This window comes from Myxine glutinosa, chromosome 7 (genome assembly GCF_964187855.1).
Source record: "Myxine glutinosa chromosome 7, kmMyxGlut1.1, whole genome shotgun sequence".
Classification (NCBI taxonomy): domain Eukaryota; kingdom Metazoa; phylum Chordata; class Myxini; order Myxiniformes; family Myxinidae; genus Myxine; species Myxine glutinosa.
This window is the reverse complement of record NC_136267.1, coordinates 19,760,599-19,784,416: the sequence shown is the minus strand read 5'-3', so window position 1 is coordinate 19,784,416 and position 23,818 is coordinate 19,760,599. Positions and strand designations below refer to the sequence as shown.

The 23,818-nt window shown below is 48.0% G+C and overlaps 1 protein-coding gene across 5 annotated transcripts in view; it reads left to right on the top strand.

Annotated features, from left to right (window-relative positions):
* LOC137431033 (SWI/SNF-related matrix-associated actin-dependent regulator of chromatin subfamily D member 1) overlaps window positions 1-23,284 on the top strand; it is a 108,391-nt gene extending 85,107 nt beyond the window's left edge. For all 5 annotated transcript variants that reach the window (XM_068121897.2, XM_068121900.2, XM_068121899.2 and 2 more), the window contains 9 exons: window positions 10,503-10,625; window positions 13,544-13,660; window positions 15,669-15,770; window positions 16,436-16,597; window positions 16,877-16,974; window positions 18,474-18,609; window positions 18,748-18,870; window positions 22,447-22,548; window positions 22,698-23,284. In XM_068121897.2, the coding sequence (XP_067977998.1) occupies window positions 10,503-10,625; window positions 13,544-13,660; window positions 15,669-15,770; window positions 16,436-16,597; window positions 16,877-16,974; window positions 18,474-18,609; window positions 18,748-18,870; window positions 22,447-22,548; window positions 22,698-22,751 (1,017 nt within the window). In that variant the 3' untranslated portion in view covers window positions 22,752-23,284. The remainder of the gene's footprint in view (window positions 1-10,502; window positions 10,626-13,543; window positions 13,661-15,668; window positions 15,771-16,435; window positions 16,598-16,876; window positions 16,975-18,473; window positions 18,610-18,747; window positions 18,871-22,446; window positions 22,549-22,697) is intronic.
* Window positions 23,285-23,818: the final 534 nt, after the last annotated feature.

Sequence of the window (23,818 nt, the reverse complement as noted above, 5' to 3'; positions counted from 1 at the left end):
CATCATGAAACATGCACAAAACACACATTTTAAAATAATAAGCAATGATGGTGTCTTCTTTCTTCTCTGCTCTGCTGGGCTGCTGGTTCTGGTTGTCGATGATCTTCATGCTTGATGTTATTTAAGAATAAAAGGGCACACACCGCGTCCGCTTTTTGTCCCCCGTCGCTCAGCGGAGCGAAAGGGGGACTATGGCTTTCCCCTCCGTCCGTGTGTCCGTCCGTCCGTCCGTCCGTCCGTGCGTGCGTGTGGCGTGCGTGCGTGCGTAAGCGAAGGATCGCATTCGAATTTGGTGTGTGGGTGCAACCCACGTCAAAATCCAAGATGGCCACCGCCATGTATGTCTGATGCCATGTATGTCTGAACCTTGTAACCTGCATATCTTGAAAAATAAGCGAAGTACCAACTTCTAATTTGGTGTGTGGGTGTATCTCGGCATAAGGACGAAAGGTATTGAAAATTGGGTCGCCACGTCAAAATCCAAGATGGCCGCCACCATATATATGTCTGAAACTTGTGAGCGAAATATCTCGAAAGATAAGCGAAGTACCAACGTCTAATCTGGTGTGTGGGTGTATCTAGGCACAAGGAAGAACGCTGTTTAAAATCGGGTCGCCACATCAAAAGCCAAGATGGCCGCCGCCATGTATGTCTGAAACCTGAGATGAATATCTTGAAAAATAAGCAAAGTACCAACTTCTAATTTGGTGTGTGGGTGTATCTCGGCATACGGAAGAAAGCTTTTGAAAATTGGGTCGCCACGTCAAAATCCAAGATGGCCGCCACCATATATATGTCTGAACCTTGTGAGCGAAATATCTCGAAAAATAAGCGAAGTACCAACTTCTAATCTGGTGTGTGGGTGTATATAGGCACACGGAAGAACGCTGTTTAAAATTGGGTCGCCACGGCAAAATCCAAGATGGCCGCCGCCATGTATGTCTGAATCTTGTGAGAAGAATATCTTGAAAGACAAGCGAAGTACCAACTTCTAATTTGGTGTGTGGGTGTATCTCGGCATAAGGAAGACCGCTATTGTAAAGTGGGTCGCCACGTCAAAATCCAGGACGGCCGCCACCATATATATGTCTGAACCTTGTGAGCGAAATATCTTGAAAAATAAGCGAAGTACCTTCTGGTGTGTGGGTGTATCTAGGCATAAGGAAGAACGCTATTGAAAATTGGGTCGCCACGTCAAAATCCAAGATGGCGCCTCGATGTTTGTCTGACCCTTGTGAGTGAAATATCATATCATAGCATGTTTTCTGCGTGTTCCACTTTGTCAACTCACATCACTTCGCCAACGGGGGACCTAGGCGTAACGCTTATTATTTGTATGGCCAGCAGGGCCAACTCCAGTGGTCCACTGCTGGGCACGGGTGCCATTCAAAATACAGTGGTCCGCAACTTGACACCGCCGGCCACAATGGCCGGTCCCAGCAGAGACGCCAGGCCACAGTACGTGTGGTCCATAAGGTGGTGCTATGCCACAGAACGTGTGGTCCATATGGTGCATCAGTGCAGGCCGGAGGCAGCGGAGGTGCGGGCACACAACTGCAGTCACCTGCGCACTCTCCCCAGGCCCAAAAAAACAAGTCCATGAGTGGGGGAAGGAGGACAAGCAAAGCAGCGGGCAAGGGCGCAAGGGTACACATTAAGACAAGATAATGCAGACATGAAGGGCGCGGAAGAGCGAGCTAAGAAAGCTCGTCCCTAACGTTCGTCACCCCCCATGTCACCTATTCTACACTTGCCCCTACCCCGTATTTACACAATTTACAAGTTACAAATTCCGTCTCTACGTTTTGTCCTTCCCATCCCCTCTAGTTCCAAATTCATCATCAATCCCTCCTAAGGAGGAAGAGATGGAATACAAACAATGTCAACCCCACGTCATGATGCGTCTTTCATTCCAAATGTCTGCCAAAATCATGGTGTGGAGTTATATCACCTTGGTAAGTGGATGCGGATGGTGCGAAGAGGCTTTCATCCTAGCTATACTTCCAAATGACATTAACACACTTTACACTACCCGGGGTCTCACCCTGCAAAACCATTGGCCACTTTACTCTCTGTGGTTCTAAAAACCAATTCCCATTGACCAATCTGTGCTGCACTCCAATTTGGGGTCTCACGCCCCCGATTCTTCAACCTGTGCCCTCGCACAATTTCAGGGCTGGGTCGTGTGGCCCACCAGCAGGTCCGCTCACCTGCACACCTCCGCCACTGTACGTCGCCACCCGAGCTTACCTGCTCCTCACCCTAACCTACCTGGGGAAGGCCCTCCCTGGCGCTTACCCCCTCGATGCCCTCTCTGGCACTGGGCTACCCGGGTCCGTCCTCCGGATCCTCGGGCCCCGCTGAACTCTAACTCTGAACTCTAACCTGGCTCCCAGAGCCTACCTGCGGCCTCACCTGGCCGGCAGACTAACAGTGGCGGAGTGCCCAACCAACCATTCTCACTAACAGGCCCACACGCCCAGCCATTTCACTCCACTAATGCACCCATCAAGCAGTACTCTGCTACTTTCGCACCACAGATGTCAATATCCAACCACAATTTACCTACTCCCTCCACCTACTTTTAAACTACCCTGCCCGGGTATTCGTGAAGGGGTCCATCCTTCCCCCATCCACTCCTTCGCACCATACACTCCACTCCACGTATTCCACATTCCTCACTCCACACCTTTTTTTTTTTTTTTTTTTTTGTATACAGAGTCGAGGCTCGTGAAAGAGCTAACTAACATTTATCAAACAAACAAAACAAACAAACAAGCAAACAAAGTATATAAAAAGGGGAGCGGTCGACAAAATGGGGAGAGAAGGGGAGGAAGCACACAAACACAACATTTGAGAGCAGGGACATCGGGAGATGTTTTTGGAGGGAGAGGGCCTGGGGGGAGGCAGGATAGGTATAAAACGCAAGGACACCAAGGACTTCCAGGAAAGAAGTCAAAAGTCACCTCAAAAAAGTGGATTTGGGGTGAAATTAGCGGGAGTAGAAAAGATCAAGGTTTTGGATTGGGGAAGATAAGAGATGGTGGTGAACAGCCGTTTTAAAGACCTGGAGGGAGGAGTGGGATTGAAGAGAGTGAGGGAGTTTGTTCCAGAGGCGGGAGAAAAGAGGAGTGAAGGTGAGCAGAGAGTCTTGATTTTGGCAGTTTAACCATAAGAGGGGTTGCAGGCAGATCTTGTGCGACCTGCAGGAATATTTGGGGGACAGAGCCCAGAGAGAGCTGGGGTAGCAAGGCCGGAGAGGAGTCGGTAGAAGACGGAAAGACCACCAACCTGGCTGCGGTGATTAAGTGAAAGGCCTTCAGAGATAGCGTCATCGCGGGAGATTCCAATGATTCTGAACGCTTTGGTTTCAACAGCGTGAAGACGAGCTAGGTGTGAGGCAGGAGCACCAGCCCAGAGGGGAGAGCAGGACTCCATTGAGCTGCGGATGAAAGCCTTGTATGTGGTGAGGAGCTCAGGTGTGCCAAGGAAGGACTTCGCACGACGGAGGATGCCCAGTCGGCGACTGGCTTTGGAGGCCAGCTTGGAAATGTGGTTTTCCCAGGAAAGATCATGGCAGATAGTGAGACCCAAAAGCTTGAGTGACAGAACTTCTTGGAGAGGATTATTCAGAAAGTAGATGGGAGGGTTGTCCAGTCGGTCTTTTCGGAGAGACAGCGTAAGAGTGTGAGATTTGTCAGGATTGAAAGACATGTTCCACTTGTTTGTCCAGTCTGTGATTTTGTCCAGGTCTGCAGAGAGTGAGGAGGCTGCAGACTGCCGATCTGAGGGATGAGGAATGGAGCGGCAGAGAGTGGAGTCATCAGCAAAGAGATAGAGAGGATTTTCAAGAGAGTCAGAGAGATCATTGATGAAGACCAGAAAAAGCACAGGGCCCAGCACACTGCCTTGGGGAACTCCAGCCTGAATAGGAAGAGGAGATGAGAGAAACCCATTCAGGGCCACACGTTGACGACGACTAGAGAGGAGACGCCAGCCATTCGTGGAGATTTCCATGGATACCAAAGGAGGAGAGTTTGGTGAGCAGAGCGGGGTGCCAGACCGTATCGAAGGCACGTGATATGTCGAGGGAGACAGCTCTAATTTCCTGTTTGGCATTGAGGACCTCCATCCATTGTTGAGACAGCAGAAGCAGCATGTCCAGAGTAGAGTGACCTGGTCTGAAACCAAATTGATGATCAGAGATCAAGCCATTGGAGAAGAGGAAAGATTTCATATCTGAAGCAATGATGGATTCCATGACTTTGCTGATAATTGGGAGAAGGCTGATTGGTCTGTAGTTGCTAGGATCTGTTTTTGCACCTTTTTTGTGCAAAGTGGTGATGTTGGCTGATTTCCAAGCAGATGGCAGTTGACCTTGAGCAAAAGAGAGGGTGAAGAGAACACAGAGAGGGAGTGAAAGAGCGGAAGAACATGATTTTAGGACCCGTGGGCTGATGCCGTCAGGTCCAGTTGCAGAATCAGAGTCGAGGGTTGACAGAAACTTTTCCACCTTGTCAGGAGGAAAGGACACGGAGTCCAGGAGCAGCTGGGTACGACTGGGTATGGTGGGAACAGAGAGGGATGGGTTTGGGACACAAGATTTAGAGGCAAACACAGACTTGAGGCATTCAGCTTTTTCACGTGCGAAGTCAGCTGTGTAGCCGTTTGAGGTAAGGGAGGGGATGGAGGGGGAACAAACACCAGAAACAGATTTGACCAGACGCCACCAGGATTTGGAAGAGGGAGACAGATAAGAGAATTCGGTCTTGAGAACGGAGAGATATTGTTTCCTGGCTCTCCTGAGGGTGGACACACACTTGTTTCGGGCTTTGTGAAAGGAAATGAGATTTCCTTCCGTTGGATTTGCTTTCCAGGAGACGAAGGCAAGTTGTTTCTGGGCAACAGCCTCACCACAAGATTCCGTGTACCATGGACGGGAGGAAGGGCATGACAACTGAAGACGAGATGGGATAAATCTGTGCATGAGAGAGAGCAATTTACTTTGGAAGAAATTCCAGGATGAGTTGATGTCAGAGGTGGTAGAGATGGGAGACCAGTCCAGATGATTGATGGCTGCTTGAAGACCGTGCCAGTCGGCCTGAGTGAAATGCCAGACTCGTCGACGCTGAGCAGGCTCTCTGAGAATGGTCAGAGAGATGTCCACTTTAACAAGGACATTATCAGATGATCCGATTGGAGCAGAAGAAGAGTAGCAGACATTTTCAGGGAAGTTGGTCATAACCAAGTCCAGAAGAGAAGATATTCCATTGACTGCGATCCGGGTCGGGAAATTGACAGATTGTGTCAGTCCCAATGAGTCGCAGAAGCTTGCTGAGGTGCCATGGCTGGTGAGAGAGGAACTCACACCCAGCCAGCTGGCAAGATGACAGTTGAAGTCACCACTTATGAGGAAGAGAGAGTTTGGATGAGTTTGTCGAAGTTGGTCCATGTTGTCCGACAGCGAAATGTAAATGGAGTTATCACTGTTTGGAGGACGGTACAGAACACATATGAACAAAAGGTGGGAGCGGAGAGGAAGCCGTAGCCAAAGGTACTCCTGGGGGTGCGGTGGAGAGAGGGCAGTGCAAGGAGAGTGAGGAAGAGAGTTTTTGATAAAGATAGCCACCCCACCACCAGGACGAGGCTCAGGTCTATCATACCGGAGGAGGGAGTAACCAGGAAGAGATATTAAGGAATCAGAGACATCTTGAAGGAGGAATGTTTCTGTTAAGCAGATGAAGTCTGGATTGTCAGAAGCAACCTGAATGGAGAGATCAATCAGGTTTGAGCGAAGGCCCCGGATGTTTGAGGTCCATACCGTTAATGAGGAGAGAGGGGGAGCATCGGGTGCAGGGGAGGGGAGGGGAGGGGTAGGGTCAGATCAAGGATGAAGGATGAGAGGGGGAGGTAGAGTTACGGATTCGTCACTTCGGTTGTTGTGGTTTTCATCCACGGTAAATATTTTTGATTCCATGTACTATTATTGTTGTCGTTTAAGGGAGATAGAGGTTACTATTTTCAAAAGGTAAAAAAGTCAATGTTTTTTAAATGAACCCGGAACCGGACGACGAAGAGGAAGAGGAGGAGAAGGCGGAGCGAGTGAGTCGGGGAAGAAGCCTAGCTGCTTCGAGGTCTGGAGCAAACGTTGACGAACGGAGGTCACCAGCGAACTTCGGGTTTCCCGGGAAAGGGATTCTTGCGACAGAGTTGTTATCGCTGTGACAGATCAACCTGCATGTCAGGTTTTGGCGGTTGATTCCGAGGAGAATCATCGTCGTGCCGTTACGCCTCGAGAACGGGCCGTCGGCCATCTGGACTGGCGCGCTTTGCGCATCGCGCAAGGTTTTTCGCTTCGCTTCACCCATTTTCACCGCATCCAGACGTTTATCTGGTGTGTGTGTGTGTGTGTGAATGAATGAATATGAATGAATGAATGATCTTTTTAAGGCCATTTTCCCCACTAGAGCGGGGGTTAGCCTTGCGGGCCCCATGACAATCATGGTTCCCTGTTTGAGGCAGTTTTTATGGCCGGATGCCCTTCCTGACGCCAACCCTTGGTCGCCTCCTACGATGCGCAGGGATACGGTGTACCTATTCTAAACCGGGGTACGCAGGGAACCGGTGTGTGTGTAACGTGGATTTTGAAGGTAAACCTGCGGTTCGCCGGTTTGGAGCCGGGAAACGTCCATACCCGAGAGGGTGATTTCCCCGTCGCCTGGAGGGCGCCTTTGGATTTCCCCGTCGCCTTGAGGGCACCTTTGCGCAGCTTTGGCCGCCTGACTGTGACTGTCATCCGAATGGGATTCTGGTCTCGATGGGACATCGTTTTGACGATCGCTGGAGCGGATCGACTTGGGCTGGATGCCGGAATAGAGACATTGGGGAATGTTCTTCCTTTCGCTCACTTGGAGCACAGTGAGTTATATTGTACGAACCTGATGGTGCCATCATCGGAAATATATATTGGTTGTACAATTGATTATTATTGTTGTTGTACTGTTATTCTTGTGTGATCTTAATACAATATTTGTTTGTTGGTAACAATTGGTGTGGCTTCACCATTGATCTTTGACATACAGAATAACACATTTTTCTGCCGTGACTCCTCTCGGGGCTCGGAGGTACACCATGACCGGGTGTTGGGGAGGAGTTCGTAACAGTAGGGAGAGCAGTTGATAGTGTGTCAGAGATTACAGAAGAGTTACAAGAAAGGGAAGGATGAGGAGGACGAAAGGTTTGATGGTGATGGGATGAGGCACAGTGAGGAGTTGTTTGAGGGGGGGGGGGGGCAGAGGAAAGTAGAAGGTTGGGGGAGGTGGAGGTATGAGATAGAAGGGAGACGAAGTGGGGAGGAGGCAGCTTTGAGAAGGAGGTGAGAGAAGGGAGAATTTTGGAGGGATGGTTGGCGGGGGTAGATTTGAAGGGGAGGGGTTGGGGGGGGAGTTTTGAATGGGAGGGGCAAGGGGGGAGTTTAGGAGGGGAGGGGCAAGGGAAGAGATTTGGAGGGGAAAGGGGGGAGATTTGGAGGGGAGGGGCAAGGGGGGAGTTTAGGAGGGGAAGGGCAAGGGGAGAGATTAGGAGGGGAGGGGCAAGGGGGAAGCTTAGGAGGGGAGGGGCAAGGGGGGAGATTTGGAGGGGAGGGGCAAGGGGGGAGTTTAGAAAGTGGATGATTTATGAAAGATGAACATTTATAACAAATTGGGTTTATTGTGATTTTCAAGTTAGCGATCCGTTTAAGAACGATGGAGGAGGGGTGAAATGAATGAGAATTTAGAGCATGTAGTGAGAAAGAATTATAAGAGATTGAATATTTTTTTGAAGTGGAATGAGTTGAAGAGGAAATTGAAAGGAGCCTTTTAAATAGGAAGAAAAACAGCGTCTTGTAATAAACCTGCAACACTGCAGGGGAGTGCAGGGGAAATAAAACACTGCAGGGGAAAGTTTAAACATATTTAAACAGAACCGTGAAGAACAATCTTATATTCACAAAGATACCAACGGGGAGAGGGAGCCGAGAGGGACAACCACGAGCCACTTGAACAGGGCAAAAGGTGGACGGCAAGGCGATAATGGGGGCGGGGCGGGACAGCGCACGTGGACAGAGGCGCACAATGGGACAAAAGCACACGAGGAGAAAGGGAAATAAAAGTTTTTTATTTGTTTTTTTTGGGGGGGGGGATGCGTGGGGGTTACAGCGTTAGACAAAGAGTAGATGTTCGGGGAGGTTTGGGGGAGAAGGGAAAATCGAAAAACCTAGCAAAAACAGCGAAGGAAGAACAAACTTCGACAGGGGAAGCCTGAGGCAAGGCCGCACACGCACGGCAAACAGAAACGATTAATTTATGAAAGATAAACACCGAGAAACTTCCAAGGGGCACATTATAGGTTCACACACCGAACGATAAATACAGTTTCGACAAAATACAATTATTGTGAACAATGACTTAACTTTGAAAACGTGGAGATCGTGTAGAGCTTCGAAAATCCGTGTCGTCGTCTCCAAGATCTCGCGAGATCTCTCAAACTTACTGTTCTGTTCTGTTCTCTCAATCTGTTCTTTCAAACTTACTGTTTACTGTTCAAAATCATACACAGACAGAGACTGAACGCATAAAAATCAGATTTTCGAAAGCAACACGTAACTTGTAAATACCTAACCGCACCTCCTGAGTGGCTGACACCATAGATTGCAGGAAGCAAACCCACCTTCATGCGTTTGATTTGATTGTTCGTGTACTTCCAGACTCATTGTTATCGTATACCTCCAGAGTTTCGCAGTCAGGGTGTTGCTTCGATGAGTGCGCCGTCCATTGGATGAGACAATAAGCCAGGTGTCTTGTCTGCTCGCAGTCGCTGTTGGATGTGAGAGATCCCACCCTGTCTTTTGCTATTGTGTGCCGGCCACCAGGTGCACTACTGGATCATGGTAAATGACCTTTAAATGTGGTTAATGAACTTTTACGTAGCTACTACCACCTCCCCGTCCCCAATCTATTGCTTCCCCCTACATCCCTTCCTCCCCCACACCCTTCATTTCCTGGATCCATGCTTATTACGTGTGAAAATGCAACCAAAATAATGCTGATAATTCATTCTCTTTGAGATCCAAACTTAATGCCTGCACATAATGTCTGGTATACCAATGTAGTTTCTTTCACAACGGTTAGAATCCTGGACAGGTCGTCACTCCGACACATTACACTCTGTGAGTGTGCAGGAACTTGTAAATTGTTCAGGGTGCTGGTGATAAATTGTGTAAATCGTGATAAGGATGCCGTGGGATCTTTAACGTCTACCAACTAATGCTGGCACACGGGACAACCAGCTTAACGTCCATCTGAGGGACAGCGCACATTTGTGAATCGCCCTGCCCGTGGCTGTGCATCATCAGGCAGTTTGTAGTCGGATCGGGAAACTTACCAAGCTGACACAGATCGAAGGCAAGTGCGATCCCTCGTTACCATCCTCTCGGACTAATACAAGGCTGCGCACGTGGGATTACCTGATTGTTGCACGTTTCCTCTTTGATTCTCATTGGCATTGTTTAACTGTAGGTGACCAAGTAAAGGGTTGACGTTGTGATGGCGTGAGCAAGATGCCGGTGATTGTCAAATCTGGACATTTTGTGTGTTTTATTACTCGCTAGCAGATAACTCTGTTCCACTGGGCTGTTGTTGGGGAATTTGTTTCCAATAGAGTGTGGAATGTTTTAGGAGTTTGCTGGGTATGTCCATTAACAGCAAAAGTCACTAACTGTTAAGACTGCGAAGGTTTCTCGGTGAGGTAAATCCAAGAAAGGTAATTATAAGTGACGCGGAACTGACTGAATAGTTTGTAGTTGTATTATTTTTTGCTTCCGGGAAGTGTGCGAATCAGCGACTCTGAACCTACACACCACTTGTGTATGCAACAAAAATGCACATAAATCGAAATTGCGTGAATATCAACGTCTTGAGAAGTCCCCATGCACTGTACGGACCCAAGAGCTCTTAAATGATGCATCATCTAGCATTATACGTGTTGTATATATAATTTGAGGCCTGCTAAATGTAAATACAGTGATTGGATCCATTTCTCTTTTCACCAAAATGAGTTTTCCATTTTCAAAGTGAGTCTCAAACCATTCCACATATCGTTTCATTAAACTTTGCCATTGGTATTTTGTACCTCCGTGTTGCAAATGGTCGTGGTCCACATTCTTCATCCTTTATTGACATTCATACAATGGTCTCTTTCACAAAGCAGGTGCTTGGAGCGGTATGTGGTTAAAGACCAACCACATTCTGTGTGTTCAGTAGTATGAGCGTATATGGTGCGTAACAAATTTACTTCCCACGGCCCTTAAGCGGTAGGGTTATTTTAAGGGCATCTTTGTTTGATATGTTATTAATTATTTAACACCCTGTTGACCAGTTTAAATGTTCTTCGATTTTGGTGGATGCTGGTGGAATGATTTATCAAAGTGTGGTTTGCGTGTCCCGTCTCGTTGTGGATTCCAGCAAAAACGGAAGCTGCGAGTTTTCATCTCCAACACGTTCAACCCCACCAAACCTGACGCAGAGGAAGAAGAAGGCAGCATTGCATCGTGGGAGTTGCGTGTAGAGGGGCGTCTCCTGGAGGATGTAAGTGTACAAAGGAAGTTTTTTTATTTATTTATCCTGGTGTTGGCTTAGCGGTTAGGGTGCCGGCTTGGGATCCTGGGTTCGAATCCCGGTCGATCGCTGAATTAACGCCAGGGGGGTTGACTCAGCCTGTCATCCTTCCGAGGTCGGCAAATTGAGTACCAGCTTGCTGGGATGAATGATCCCGGTGTTTACCCCGGTTTCAGCATAGGTACACCGTATCCCTGCGCATCGTAAGAGCGTGACCAAGAGTTGGCGTCAGGAAGGGCATCCGGCCATGAAAACATTGCCTCAAACAGGGAACCATGATTGTCATGGGGCCCGCAAGGCTAACCCCCGCTCTAGCGGGGAAAATGGCCTTAAAACTATCATTCATTCATTCATTCCTATATATATATATATGACTCCATGGTAAGATCTCCAACCTTTAATTGAACAAACAATGACTCAACGTTTCGATTAACAACATGTGAAGCCACACGCCTCCGTTAATCTTCCTCAAGAGTGATAAAATCATCTCAACATCCCCTTATACGCAAAGTGGGCGGGGTATATGCAAAGTGGGGTGGGCAAAGCTGGACAGCCAATGAAAGCGTATCACACCGCTCTCGTGAACGGAGACGTTACTGACCAAATTCAAAAATCAACCGCTATTAACGGCTTAAAATAATCCTGTAAGCAATGCTCGATTATAACTCAAGTGTTTAGAAAATCGGAAACAATCATTACATTTAATTAAAAGTTAAACTTGTAAACAATTAAATTGTAAATTAAATTAAAACTGTAAATATATTAAAGGAAAAATTTTTAAGATAAAATAAAATTGCCATAGTATCAAGATCATCACATGTGGCCCTATGCGGTAAAGGGGAATGCGGGAAGGGGGGGGGGGGGGTATAGGGGGTGATAAAATGGGGGGGGGGGAACCAGAGGGAGCGGAAGCGGAGGGGGGGGGGGGGTTTGGGAGATGGGTGGTTTGGAGGGAGGGGGGGGGGAAGGGGAGGGGGCAAATTGTCCGAATAAAAACCTTGTGTGACATTATGTGGACTCGTTGTTCAAAGTACAGAATGCCTGCTTCGTTTACACAAGAGTGGGTCAAACGCTACCGGTAAGTCAACTACCTCTTGTGTGATCGAGGTAACAGTTTCTTCTGTGTGCCAAGCCTCCAAAACACGTCTTCTGTTTCTGTTGGGTGTGGAACCCAAAATATTAACCCTATCCCATAAAGGTGTGTGGCCTTCCTTAAGGCCGTGTTTGGCAATAGCACATCTGCTGGGATAATTACATTCAAATGGACATAGGCTGAACATGTCGACCACCATTACTACGAAGCAATATATATATATTGCTTCGTAGTAATGGTGGTCGACATGTTCAGCCTATCACAGAACCCCAAGGTTCTTTATTGATCGATTATGGAACTTGAAGGTGGGTGAACTCCAAACTTGAGTTTATTCAGGAGTCAAAGTAAAAGCGTCAAATGCGGTACTTTGGACGCAGCACGGTGCATGATGAAGCCAGACTATTCTAAACCTGGAAGTCATCGTTGGTCTGCAGCGCATAGCTGTGGGTTCGCACCAGTCCTCGCGGAGGTGTGGCAATGCCACCGATGCATTGCCCCTGCTCTCCACCCCCATCTCCGGTTCGCACCAGTCCTCGCGGAGGTGTGGCAATGCCACCGATGCATTGCCCCCGCTCTCCACCCCCATCTCCGGTTCGCACCAGTCCTCGCGGAGGTGTGGCAATGCCACCGATGCATTGCCCCCGCTCTCCACCCCCATCTCCGGTTCGCACCAGTCCTCGCGGAGGTGTGGCAATGCCACCGATGCATTGCCCCCGCTCTCCACCCCCATCTCCGGTTCGCACCAGTCCTCGCGGAGGTGTGGCAATGCCACTGATGCATTGCCCCCCGCTCTCCACCCCCATCTCCGGTTCGCACCAGTCCTCGCGGAGGTGTGGCAATGCCACCGATGCATTGCCCCCGCTCTCCACCCCATCTCCGGTTCGCACCAGTCCTCGCGGAGGTGTGGCAATGCCACCGATGCATTGCCCCCGCTCTCCACCCCCATCTCCGGTTCGCACCAGTCCTCGCGGAGGTGTGGCAATGCCACCGATGCATTGCCCCCCGCTCTCCACCCCCATCTCCGGTTCGCACCAGTCCTCGCGGAGGTGTGGCAATGCCACCGATGCATTGCCCCCGCTCTCCACCCCCATCTCCGGTTCGCACGAGTCCTCGCGGAGGTGTGGCAATGCCACCGATGCATTGCCCCCGCTCTCCACCCCCATCTCCGGTTCGCACCAGTCCTCGCGGAGGTGTGGCAATGCCACCGATGCATTGCCCCCGCTCTCCACCCCATCTCCGGTTCGCACCAGTTCTCGCGGAGGTGTGGCAATGCCACCGATGCATTGCCCCCGCTCTCCACCCCCATCTCCGGTTCGCACCAGTCCTCGCGGAGGTGTGGCAATGCCACCGATGCATTGCCCCCGCTCTCCACCCCCATCTCCGGTTCGCACCAGTCCTCGCGGAGGTGTGGCAATGCCACCGATGCATTGCCCCCGCTCTCCACCCCCATCTCCCTCTCAACCGCCCACCCCCCCCCCCCCCCCCCCACCCTCCACACCCCTCTTCCCTCGTTGAATAGAGCAAGACTAACGACACCATTATAGTTTGATACCCTTTTACAGAAATCTATTTTGACAATAAACTTCTCGTGTCGGCAAACATCGCAGTCATATAAAACGATATGTTCACTCTGTGTTGAATCGTAGACGTAAAAGTGTTAACGTCGCTCCGCAACATACACCACCTAACAGATCTCACTGAAGAATAAAATAGTCTTGCCACCTCAGTTTTGCATTTCCTGAAATTCGACCTTCAAACCTGTTGTTTATTTGTTGATTTTATTTCATTGCTGCAGGCTACGGCCAACAAGTACGACGCAGCAAAGCAGAAGCGGAAGTTCTCATCGTTCTTCAAGAGCCTCGTCATCGAGTTGGAGAAGGACCTGTATGGACCGGACAATCACTTAGTGGAGGTGACACCACAGATCACAATGGAGACGAGTGTTTTAAATCTGTTAAGTTGCTAAATGTTAACAACTTCTGCATCGATTGCCTTTTTTCAAAAATGCCTCCGCAGCCGAAGGCCGGATGCATTGTTTCCGGGTTTGCTGTTCGTCCGTTGTACGTTTAAAATTTTTTCTTTTTTTGTATACAAGATCGTGGCTCATGTAAGGGCTTACATTAATGACAAAAAAAACATAAACGGACACATACAACATGTAATAAAGGGAGCGGGAGACAATATTGGGAGAGAGAGGGAAGCACACAAGCACAACAGTGGAGAACAGGGACATCGGGAGATCTGTGGGAGGGAGAGGGCTTGGGGGGAGGCTGCATGGGAAGGGGTGGTGGGGGGAGAGAGGTAAAAAAAAAAAACACATGCACACTGCTAGGAGTTCCAGGAAACAAGTTGCGAATGAAAAAAAGTGGATCTGGGGTGACATTAACGGGGGTAGAAAAGATCAAGGTTTTGGATGGGGGAAGATAAGAGATGGTGGTGAACAGCTGTTTTAAAGACCTGGAGGGAGGAGAGGGATTGAAGAGAGTGAGGGAGTTTGTTCCAGAGGTGGGAGAAAAGAGGATTGAAAGAGTGAAGGTGAGCAGAGTCTTGATTTTGGCAATTTCACCAGAAGAGGGTTGCTGGCAGATCTTGCAGAGATTTATGAGCAGTGAGCAGAGAGTTGTTGTTGTTGTTGTTTTTGTTATGATATCTTGTGAACCACTGAAGACATTTTGACCAAACTTGGCACAAACCTGGACTGCAATACAATGATGAACTGATTTGATTTTGGGTTCAACAGGCCAAAGGTCATGTGACCTTTGAAAGTTATTTTGAAAATCCAATTCGAGCTTGAGGCATCTGAGGTTTTCTCTCCTTTTCTCTCCTTCTCTCTCTCTATCTCCCTCTCGCTCTCGCTCCCTCTCTCCTGCTCCCTCTCTCTCTCCTGCTCCCGCTCTCTCTCCTGCTCCCTCTCTCTCTCTCCTGCTCCCTCTCTCTCTCTCTCCTGCTCCCTCTCTCTCTCCTGCTCCCCCTCTCTCTCTCTCTCTCCTGCTCCCTCTCTCTCTCCTGCTCCCTCTCTCTCTCTCTCTCCTGCTCCCTCTCTCTCTCTCTCCTGCTCCCTCTCTCTCTCCCTCTCTCCTGCTCCCTCTCTCTCTCTCTCCTGCTCCCTCTCTCTCTCTCCTGCTCCCTCTCTCTCTCTCCTGCTCCCTCTCTCCTGCTCCCTCTCTCTCTCTCCTGCTCCCTCTCTCTCCTGCTCCCTCTCTCTCTCTCCTGCTCCCTCTCTCTCTCTCCTGCTCCCTCTCTCTCTCTCTCCTGCTCCCCCTCTCTCTCCTGCTCTCTCTCTCTCTCTCTCCTGCTCCCTCTCTCTCTCTCTCCTGCTCCCTCTCTCTCTCCTGCTCCCTCTCTCTCTCTCTCCTGCTCCCTCTCTCTCTCTCTCCTGCTCCCTCTCCCTTCCACCCTCCTGCTCTCTCCCTTCCACCCTCCTGCTCTCTCCCTTCCACCCTCCTGCTCTCTCCCTTCCACCCTCCTGCTCTCTCTCTCTCGCTCTCTCTCTCTCTCTCTCGCTCTCTCTCTCTCGCTCTCTCTCTCGCGCTCTCTCTCTCTCGCTCTCTCATAACTCTCTCTCTCTCTCTCACATACCTCATAACTCTCTCTCTCTCTCTCTCTCTCTCTCTCTCTCTCTCTCTCTCTCTCACATACCTCATAACTCTCTCTCTCTCATGTGACCTTTGATTGGAATCAAACGTAACGGTAGGTTGAGATTGAACGTGGGCGAGGCGTGTCCTCGCTGCATTTATATTCTGTTGTTTTCTTTTTTGGTGGGGAGGGATTGTTGTGGTAAATGTAGTTTATGATGAATTACTTTTTACACAAGAGATGCTTAGAAAGGTGGAGAGCAAAGCAAGCGCGCATTGCGTCCTTAGTTTGTCAGCGTTGCTGGATCAGCAGACTCACTGCAGCCATGTTTTTGTGCAACACAGTGGCATCGCACACAAACGACGCAGGAGACCGATGGTTTTCAGGTGAAGCGGCCTGGGGACGTAAATGTTCGCTGCACCGTGCTGCTCATGCTGGACTACCAGGTACAATGACTCTTGAGGAGCCGTTTGTGTCGGAAGGTAACTGTTACAAAACTTTTGGAGGATTCCATTTGCTATTTTGCGACTGAATTGTTCATGAAGGTGTCCCAAGATGAATTGTATTCCCAGTTTATGGAATGCTGTCATCACCCTTGTTCCATTGTTGACCACATTGGCATTGTCTTATAAATTGAATTGTTCAGTTCCGCTTGTTTTGTGTGCAGCACATGGCTACCGTTTGCATCATTTGCTGGGTGGCGTTGCTGTACTGCTGATAGTGCTCCCTGTAGGTTAGAGCAGGAATTGGTCATTTGTCCAGGGTGACGGTGATCTACTCATCACAGACACCGTCTGATCTCTAACGTCCGCCAACTAATGGCAGTAGACGGGACGACCAGTGTATCGTCAATCCGAGGGACAATGCCTCACCATGACTGTGAAACACCAGGACAACAGTTGAGTTTATAGCTGGACCGAGTTTTTATTTATTTATTTTTTCTGGAAGACACCATGGGATCTAACATCCACAGCGATCGTCTACGCTCTGCAAAGCGACTTGCTCCTGACGTTTGCAATGTCTACCTGTATATCGCTTTTGCTCGGTTAATATCTTCCAAAGTGCTGTGTTAACAGGTGATTCCTATTTTTTTTTTCCATTGTCCGTTCAGCCTCCGCAGTTCAAACTCGATGCTCGGCTGGCGCGGCTGCTGGGCATACACACCCAAACTCGACCAGTCATTATTCAGGCCCTATGGCAATATGTCAAAAGCCACAAACTGCAGGACTCGCATGAGCGAGAGTTCATCAACTGTGACAAATATCTGCACCAGGTGGGCCTAGCTTGTGTTGTGCTTTTTCAATTTCACGGGCCGCTTGTTGTCAGTACACATCGAGGTTTAAACAAATAGTCACTTTATCAGAGGTGTGTATTTGGATTTAATTTGTAAAGGTGTGCATCTCTGCTTGTAATGGTGCATTTTAAGGGTGCACCGTGCTGCACGAGCTAAGGCTGACGATGACAAAAAGTTATTCAGGGTGGTTATAGTTGCATTTTAAAGGTCTCCACTCCCTGCTCCCCACCCATCCCCCAACTACCCCTCACTGCCCAGATATTTGATTGCCCACGAATGAAGTTTTCTGAGATTCCACAAAGATTGCACGCCTTGCTCATGCCTCCAGACCCCATAGTCATCAACCACATCATCAGGTAAGGCCTTGCTTCAACCCTCCATCTTCTTTCCACACACATTGTAACAATGCTCGGGGGCCAGCTCCTAAACTACTTCCTCCAAATCACAATATGATGAACCCAGTGACACAAGTAGAGAAAGAATGGGTGACAACGCACAGGAGCGAGTGACCAGCCACGGCAGTAGGACAAGGGAAGGATCAACGATGGGGTGAGGTCGTAGGGGTACGGCGTATACAAGTAAAGGGTTTTACCCTACCCTAAACTGAATGTTTTTGAATTGATGCCCCTCTTTGCGGCCACCCTGTAGAACTTCTCGAGGTTATCTACATTGAACCCTCTCTCGTGCCTTAGTCTTTCCCTTCAAAGATAGCAAAACAGAACGCAGTGTTCTCGATATTGTACCATAGCGTGCCAGCACTACTACCTTGTACTTGTCCATTATTCTGCGTTTAGATTTCAAAATTGTCTTCGCGGCATATTTGTTCACCATATCAGTTGTGTGACGTTGTTGCGGTAATTCCCAAGTCCTTTTCCTCATTTACTTGATGTAATGTCTTCGGTAATAAAATAATTCTTGTTTTTCAGTCCCCATTACTGTACCCTTTCTAGACCATACCCGAAGGCCTCCAAACCTTCTTGCATCTCCACTGCCCTCCAGTCTAACAGTTACCATAACCATTTCTTGCTCCGAAGTCGATTTTAAAACCTACCAGATTTTCTTACCATATTTTTAAACGGTGGTCTGAGGTGCACGGAAGACTTTGTACGTGTGCCACATGCATTACAAGGTTAGGCCTATATGTATGCCCACTCACGTCTGAGCTGTCTAGCCTGTGATGAATCCTGACCCAGGCTATAAAACCCGGTATTTCGCAGGGCAGGGCTAGGCATCAATATGTGCGCCATCCCTCGGATGGACGTTAAACTGGGTGGTCCCGTCTGCCAGTATTAGTTGGTGGACGTTAAAGATCCCATGGTATCCTTCGCGAAGAGCAGGTGAGCTATCGCCGGCACCCTGAACAAATTACAAACCCCCTGCTTTCACTGCCAGGGGACAATGAAATCAATTAAATACCGTTAAATAAATGGCGTAGACATGCAAATGGGATTGACAAATTATAAGTGCGTGGGATTTTGAATTATTGGTGGCAACACCATGAACCATGAGCTCAATTTTTTTTACTTTATATTGATTTACTTTATTTTTCTATTTTTCTATTTTTTTCTTTCTTTTTATTTACTTTATTTTTCAATGTTTTTTCAATTTCTATTTGTGTAAATTTTTTTCAAGTTCTTTTTCTATTTTTTCTTTATTTCCCTTTGTTACGTATGGAATACGTAGATGGCTTCTAATTTATCAAGTCTATATACCGGACAAATAGCAAGTTTTCACCTTTGCATAGTACTGTACTGGTGACAGACGTCTGACGGCTTTGGTTCCTCCTGGCCTTGTACTAGTTTTGTTTACCAAAAAGATCCCTGGGTGTAGCATACAGTGTCGTGTGCGTTTGCAGTGTCGATCCAAATGACCAGAAGAAGACGGCCTGCTACGATATTGATGTGGAAGTGGACGACACGTTGAAGACACAAATGAATTCCTTCCTGCTGTCCACAGCCAGCCAGCAGGAAATTGCATCTCTGGATAACAAGGTTAAATGCCATCTTTTTGAGTTGTCCCTGTCCCCGGCCTAATGTGACCGCTCCCCACATTATCGTGACTGAATGAAATGCTCGACCAATCGGTCTCTAATATTTGTCCTTTTTGTTTCTCCACTGACGTTTAATCAGATCCACGAAACAATTGAGACCATCAACCAGCTAAAGATCCAGAGGGAGTTCATGTTGGGGTTTGCAAAGGATCCTCAAGGGTTCATCAATGACTGGCTGCAGTCTCAGTGCCACGACCTAAAGGTGGGATTTGTGGTGACTGTCGTCGCGTTTTCAAGGATCTTGACATTGAAAACCCTAATCACTCCCCGAATGAAGACGAGTGCACCGATCTGGTCGGCTTGTGTATCGCAAATAAATAAATAAATGAGTTCCCTTACGAGGAACCTCAACATAGAATGAGGCCATTAGGCCCATCAAGTCTGCACAATGGTTGTTCGTCAAGGGCTCGATCCATTTTTAAATGCGGTTTCAAAGACGACGCACACACCATTTTTGAAGTCTTTGGTATGAATCGGCCAGGGTCGGGTTCAAAATGCTGACCTCCCAGACTGAAAGCGGACGCTCTAACCATTACACCACCGAACCTAGTATAAAGGATCCTCCAGATGTGATTTAAACGCAAATACTGATGATATCTGTGTTTATAACATCACCAGTTTTTGTCAATTGTTTCATGGATCCGGATGGGTATTCGACCACCATTGCAGTCCCACATTTCGGCTAATGATTTACGCATTACCCTTTTTACCTCTGCCACTGAAGGTGGACGGAGGTTATGTTTTCACCCGTTTGTTTGTCTGTGAGCAGGATATCTCAAAAACAAAAAGTTATGGACGGATTCAGACCAAACTTGGTGGACAGGTTGAATGAGGATTTGGTGAAGATCCGGACATGATGTTCTTTAAATTTTAATTGATTCTTCACCATTGAGAGACAGGGCCACAACGATACGCAACACGGTACTGTATTTAAAAAAAAAAAAAATGTGGACGGAATATGACTAAACTTGGTGGATGAGTTGGGTAGATGACGAGAACAAGTTGATTACATTTTGGTTCAGGTATGGATGCAGAAACGACCCATCAGTGGGATGCAAAAGGTAAACTGTTGAGCCTGGTGGAGGTATGCGGTCTAACCAAGTACCGTTCTAGTTAACCATTCGATAAGTCCCAATACAGAGAACAGGAACTAGATCATTGGTCACAAGCGATTACTGTGGCAAAGCTTTCATGGCACGAAGAGTCAGCCATAGTGAGTGGACTGGCATCGCATGGAGATTCTGATTGAACCCAGTGGGTCAGGGTAACCCAGTGGGTCAGGGAGGTTACCTCTCTCCCCACCCGGAAGGGTCGTTAATGAGCCACCTGGGTTTTTGCTGATAATGTAGACGAGTTCAACGTGCAGAAGGGTATAATCCAAATCATAAATACTGCTTCTCTCGGCTGGATTTGAACGCACCTTCTATAGGAGATTATTGTCTTCCGCACGGGACCACCGCTAACTTGTGTTCACTTCCACCCCACTACTGGGTGGGCGATAGGTTATAGCGCACTTCTTCACACATGACATAGAATGAATCTTCCCCATTGCAGCAGATATCTGAAATGGAAAGATGGACAGAATCCCCATCCACACATGTAGTCTGAGCAGGGCTTAATCCCGCAGGGGCTGCGGAAACGCATCCTCTTGGAATAGCCTGCACCATTACACCTAGGCCCGTGAGATGAGCGCTCAGAAAGAGGGAAAAAGCAACACTGCCAGGTACAACCATAAATTCAGACTTCAGCTGGAGCCACAAAAGGTCCAGTCATGTACCTTAAAGTCCAAGAAACATCCAACTAGAGTGAGCAAATCCGCTTACAGGTATCGGCATGGGGGCCGATGTGTCGGTAAAGGTTTCGGATGACAACACAAAATGGATATAGATTTTATAAAACAACCAGGTGCATGTTTGGGAAATGGCCCCGTCACCTGCTGAGAGAGCCGTATCCGCTGTGGGATAGATGGCAAACTGATGGACAAGTTTTGATTCGTACAGCATTTTATAACGTGTCTGCAAGGTTAAACGATGTTCCTTTGTTCCACCAATGGGTGATAAACGCATCATTTAAGAATCTAATGAGACACCTCTAGAGGCCTTTCCCTAACGGAAGCATTCTTTAAAATCGGACCAGGTTGACTCTATCCTGGCGCTTGATCTACTGCATTGAGCAAATTATCAGAATACAAACCCCGGTGCTTTGTGGTTACCTGCCACTCGGCTATCTGCTTTATCAACCACTAGGGCATTGCCCGTACTATATCTATATCTAAAATTATATCCCCCCCCTCTATTTACATGAAATGGTTTGGTCCAAAGCGAACGGCTTCCGGAGTTTGGTAAAGAAATCGCCATCGCGTGCACAAACGCGCAGGAAAGCGAATGAATCGCAAATTCGTTTTTATTAGTTTTAAAACATCGTTTAACGCCAACATAGCGCCAACATAGTTTGCAAACGTGAAATAAATGAATACGCTCTCAAATGTGCCATCCGAGGCAGAGTGTGTCCGCCACGTTCGGCACACGCGATAGTTCGCTGCTCTCTGATTGGTTGAATCGTTTTTTGGACATAGCTCGGTAAGTAATTGTCCGATTAATATGAAACCTTGAAAAGGCACATCCTCGGGTCCCCAGCAATATACCTGGCAAGTTAAAAGTATATCGGACCCGTGGTTGTCGAGAAACAGCGGTCACAGACAAACGTACAAACAGAGATTACTGGAATTATAGATAGATTAAAAAAGTGGTTTAAAAAATGTATTCCATCGTCCTATAAGACTCTCTGGGATTTCTGTAAACATTGCGAGGTGCTTCGATGTCAGGTAGGAACAGGTTATCGGGAGTCGTGCTCTCTTCCTTTTTTTAGTTTTAACACTGACCTGGGGCTAGTGGTGGAGCTTGTACATAAATCGCATGTACGACAATTCAAAGATATCCATAGACATCGGTGTATTTAAAAGCGAGGACAGACGATTGCCGAATGTGTATTGTACAGCACATGAGATTTGAACCGAGGAGTTCCGAGAGTGATGAGTCAACCCCCAACATGCTTCCCCTTCTCTTTCATATTTTCATTCCATATTTACAAAATGAGCCAAAACAGGTGTTTTTTAGGAAGCACCATTAGAGGGCGCTACATCGTGATGAATTCCATCGTATGGGACTGATTTGAATTGGTTTAGGGTGCCAGAGATAAGGCACCTACTCTTCGCAACAACGTGGGATATTTAACATCCACCAATGACCAGTGCTGGCAAAAGGGGCTTCCGGCTTGATGTCCATCTGACGGACGGCACATATCGATGTATCGCCCTGCCTGCCAAACAGGGTAGTGGTTTTTAGCTGATTCGAGATTTGAACTGCTCAAAGTTCCCGGTGTTGGTTTAGCGGTTAGGGTGCAGGCTTAGGATCCTAGGATCCTAAGTTCGAATCCCGGTCGATCGGTGAAATAACACCAGGGGGGTTGACTCAGCTTGTCATCCTTCCGAGATCATCCTGGGATGAATGATCCCGGTGTGTACCAAGATTTAGAATAGGTACACCGTATCCCTGTGCATCGTAAGAGGCGACTAAGGGTTGGTGTCAGGAAGGGCATCCGGCCATAAAAACATTGCCTCAAACAGGGATCCATGATTGTCATGGGGCCTGCAAGGCTAACCCCTGCTCTAGCGGGGGGAAATGGCCTTAAAACGTTCATTCATTCATTCAAAGTGCGCACACCTCAAGTTGATCTTGCCGGCCTCTCGTTGTGTCGTCCCTCTTGTGTGTAAATGCAGACCATGACAGATGTGGCTGGGAACCCTGAGGAAGAGCGGCGGGCTGAATTTTACTTCCAGTCTTGGACTCAGGAAGCTGTTTGCCGCTACTTCTATTCCAAGGTAATCTCTCGTGAACAGAATCTTTGAGCAGCTTTGTTTCGCTCGTTTGGTTGCGTCGTCAGGGTGCGCGTGCTGACTCACCATCCTCACACACAAACCAGTAAGCAACGTCCGAGTCCCTACGATTAAAAGCGAATTCTTCCTTGTAGGTGCAGCAACGCCGACAAGAGTTGGAGCAAGCTCTGGGAATCCGTAATACTTAGGGCAAAGAAACCTCTGCCAGCAAATGCCTTCTTTTCCCACCTTTCTGCAGGGATGTTGTCTTGACACAGTAAGAATGTTTGCCAGAGTGAGTTTTTGTAAACATTTTGCCTTGAGCTTTAATGTGTTTTTATTTCCTACTGCACTGGGAGTAAATCTGTGTGAAAGAGGAAACGGGCATTCCAGATGAAACACTGTTTTAAAAGCTCTTTTGATGTACCTTTTGACCCGTTGTCATGGCTTGAAATATTCATTTTTGTTTTTTGGAGCGGAGGACTGAATTTTCGGACGGTTTGCCTTTGGCACCCTGACTGTCTAGATGTAGTGCCACATTGTGTAATACAAGGTACTGTGTAGGATGAATGTAGTATCGGAGACTCTTGGCATTTTTGAAAATTTCTGACTTACTAAATCAAACTCGTATTTTTTGATAGGACGTTTGGTGACATCCTTTTCGCGTTTTCAGGGACCATATTTGTTGCAGCTGTTACCTTTGTTTTTGTAGTTAATGGGGAATAAAAACACCTTAACACTTGTCCTTGTGTGCTCGCCGGTGGAAAACGGACTCTGCAGTATTATGAGTTCCCGTGCAAGGAACCTGAACCGCAGGAGGTGGCCGTTGTGCTCATCAAGCCTGTGCCATGGTTGTTTGGCCACGCTCTATCCTCCACGACTCGGTGATGAACGTCAAGCAAGGAAGTAGAACGTACCATTTAAAATATATATTTTGTACAGCTAGGCCGGGGTTTGAACCGCCAACATCCCAGACACAGAGCAGACGCTCTCACCATAATGCCACCGATCTGGTTTAATTTCCAAAGTGCAATGGATTGTGAGTGGTGGGGAACGTCCCCACATTACCCCCACCCCTCCTCTCCCCCCTGAATTAACACCAGGTGAGTTGACTCAGTGTGTCATCCTTCCGAGATCAGCAAAATGAGTACCAGCTTACTGAGATGAATGAGCGATTCGAGTATCCTGCGTTACCCATCCAGGATTGTGCCAAATAGCCAAGAAACTGCTTCGGCAGCCCTATGCATCTGATAATGCGAAAAGGAGTGGTCCATCA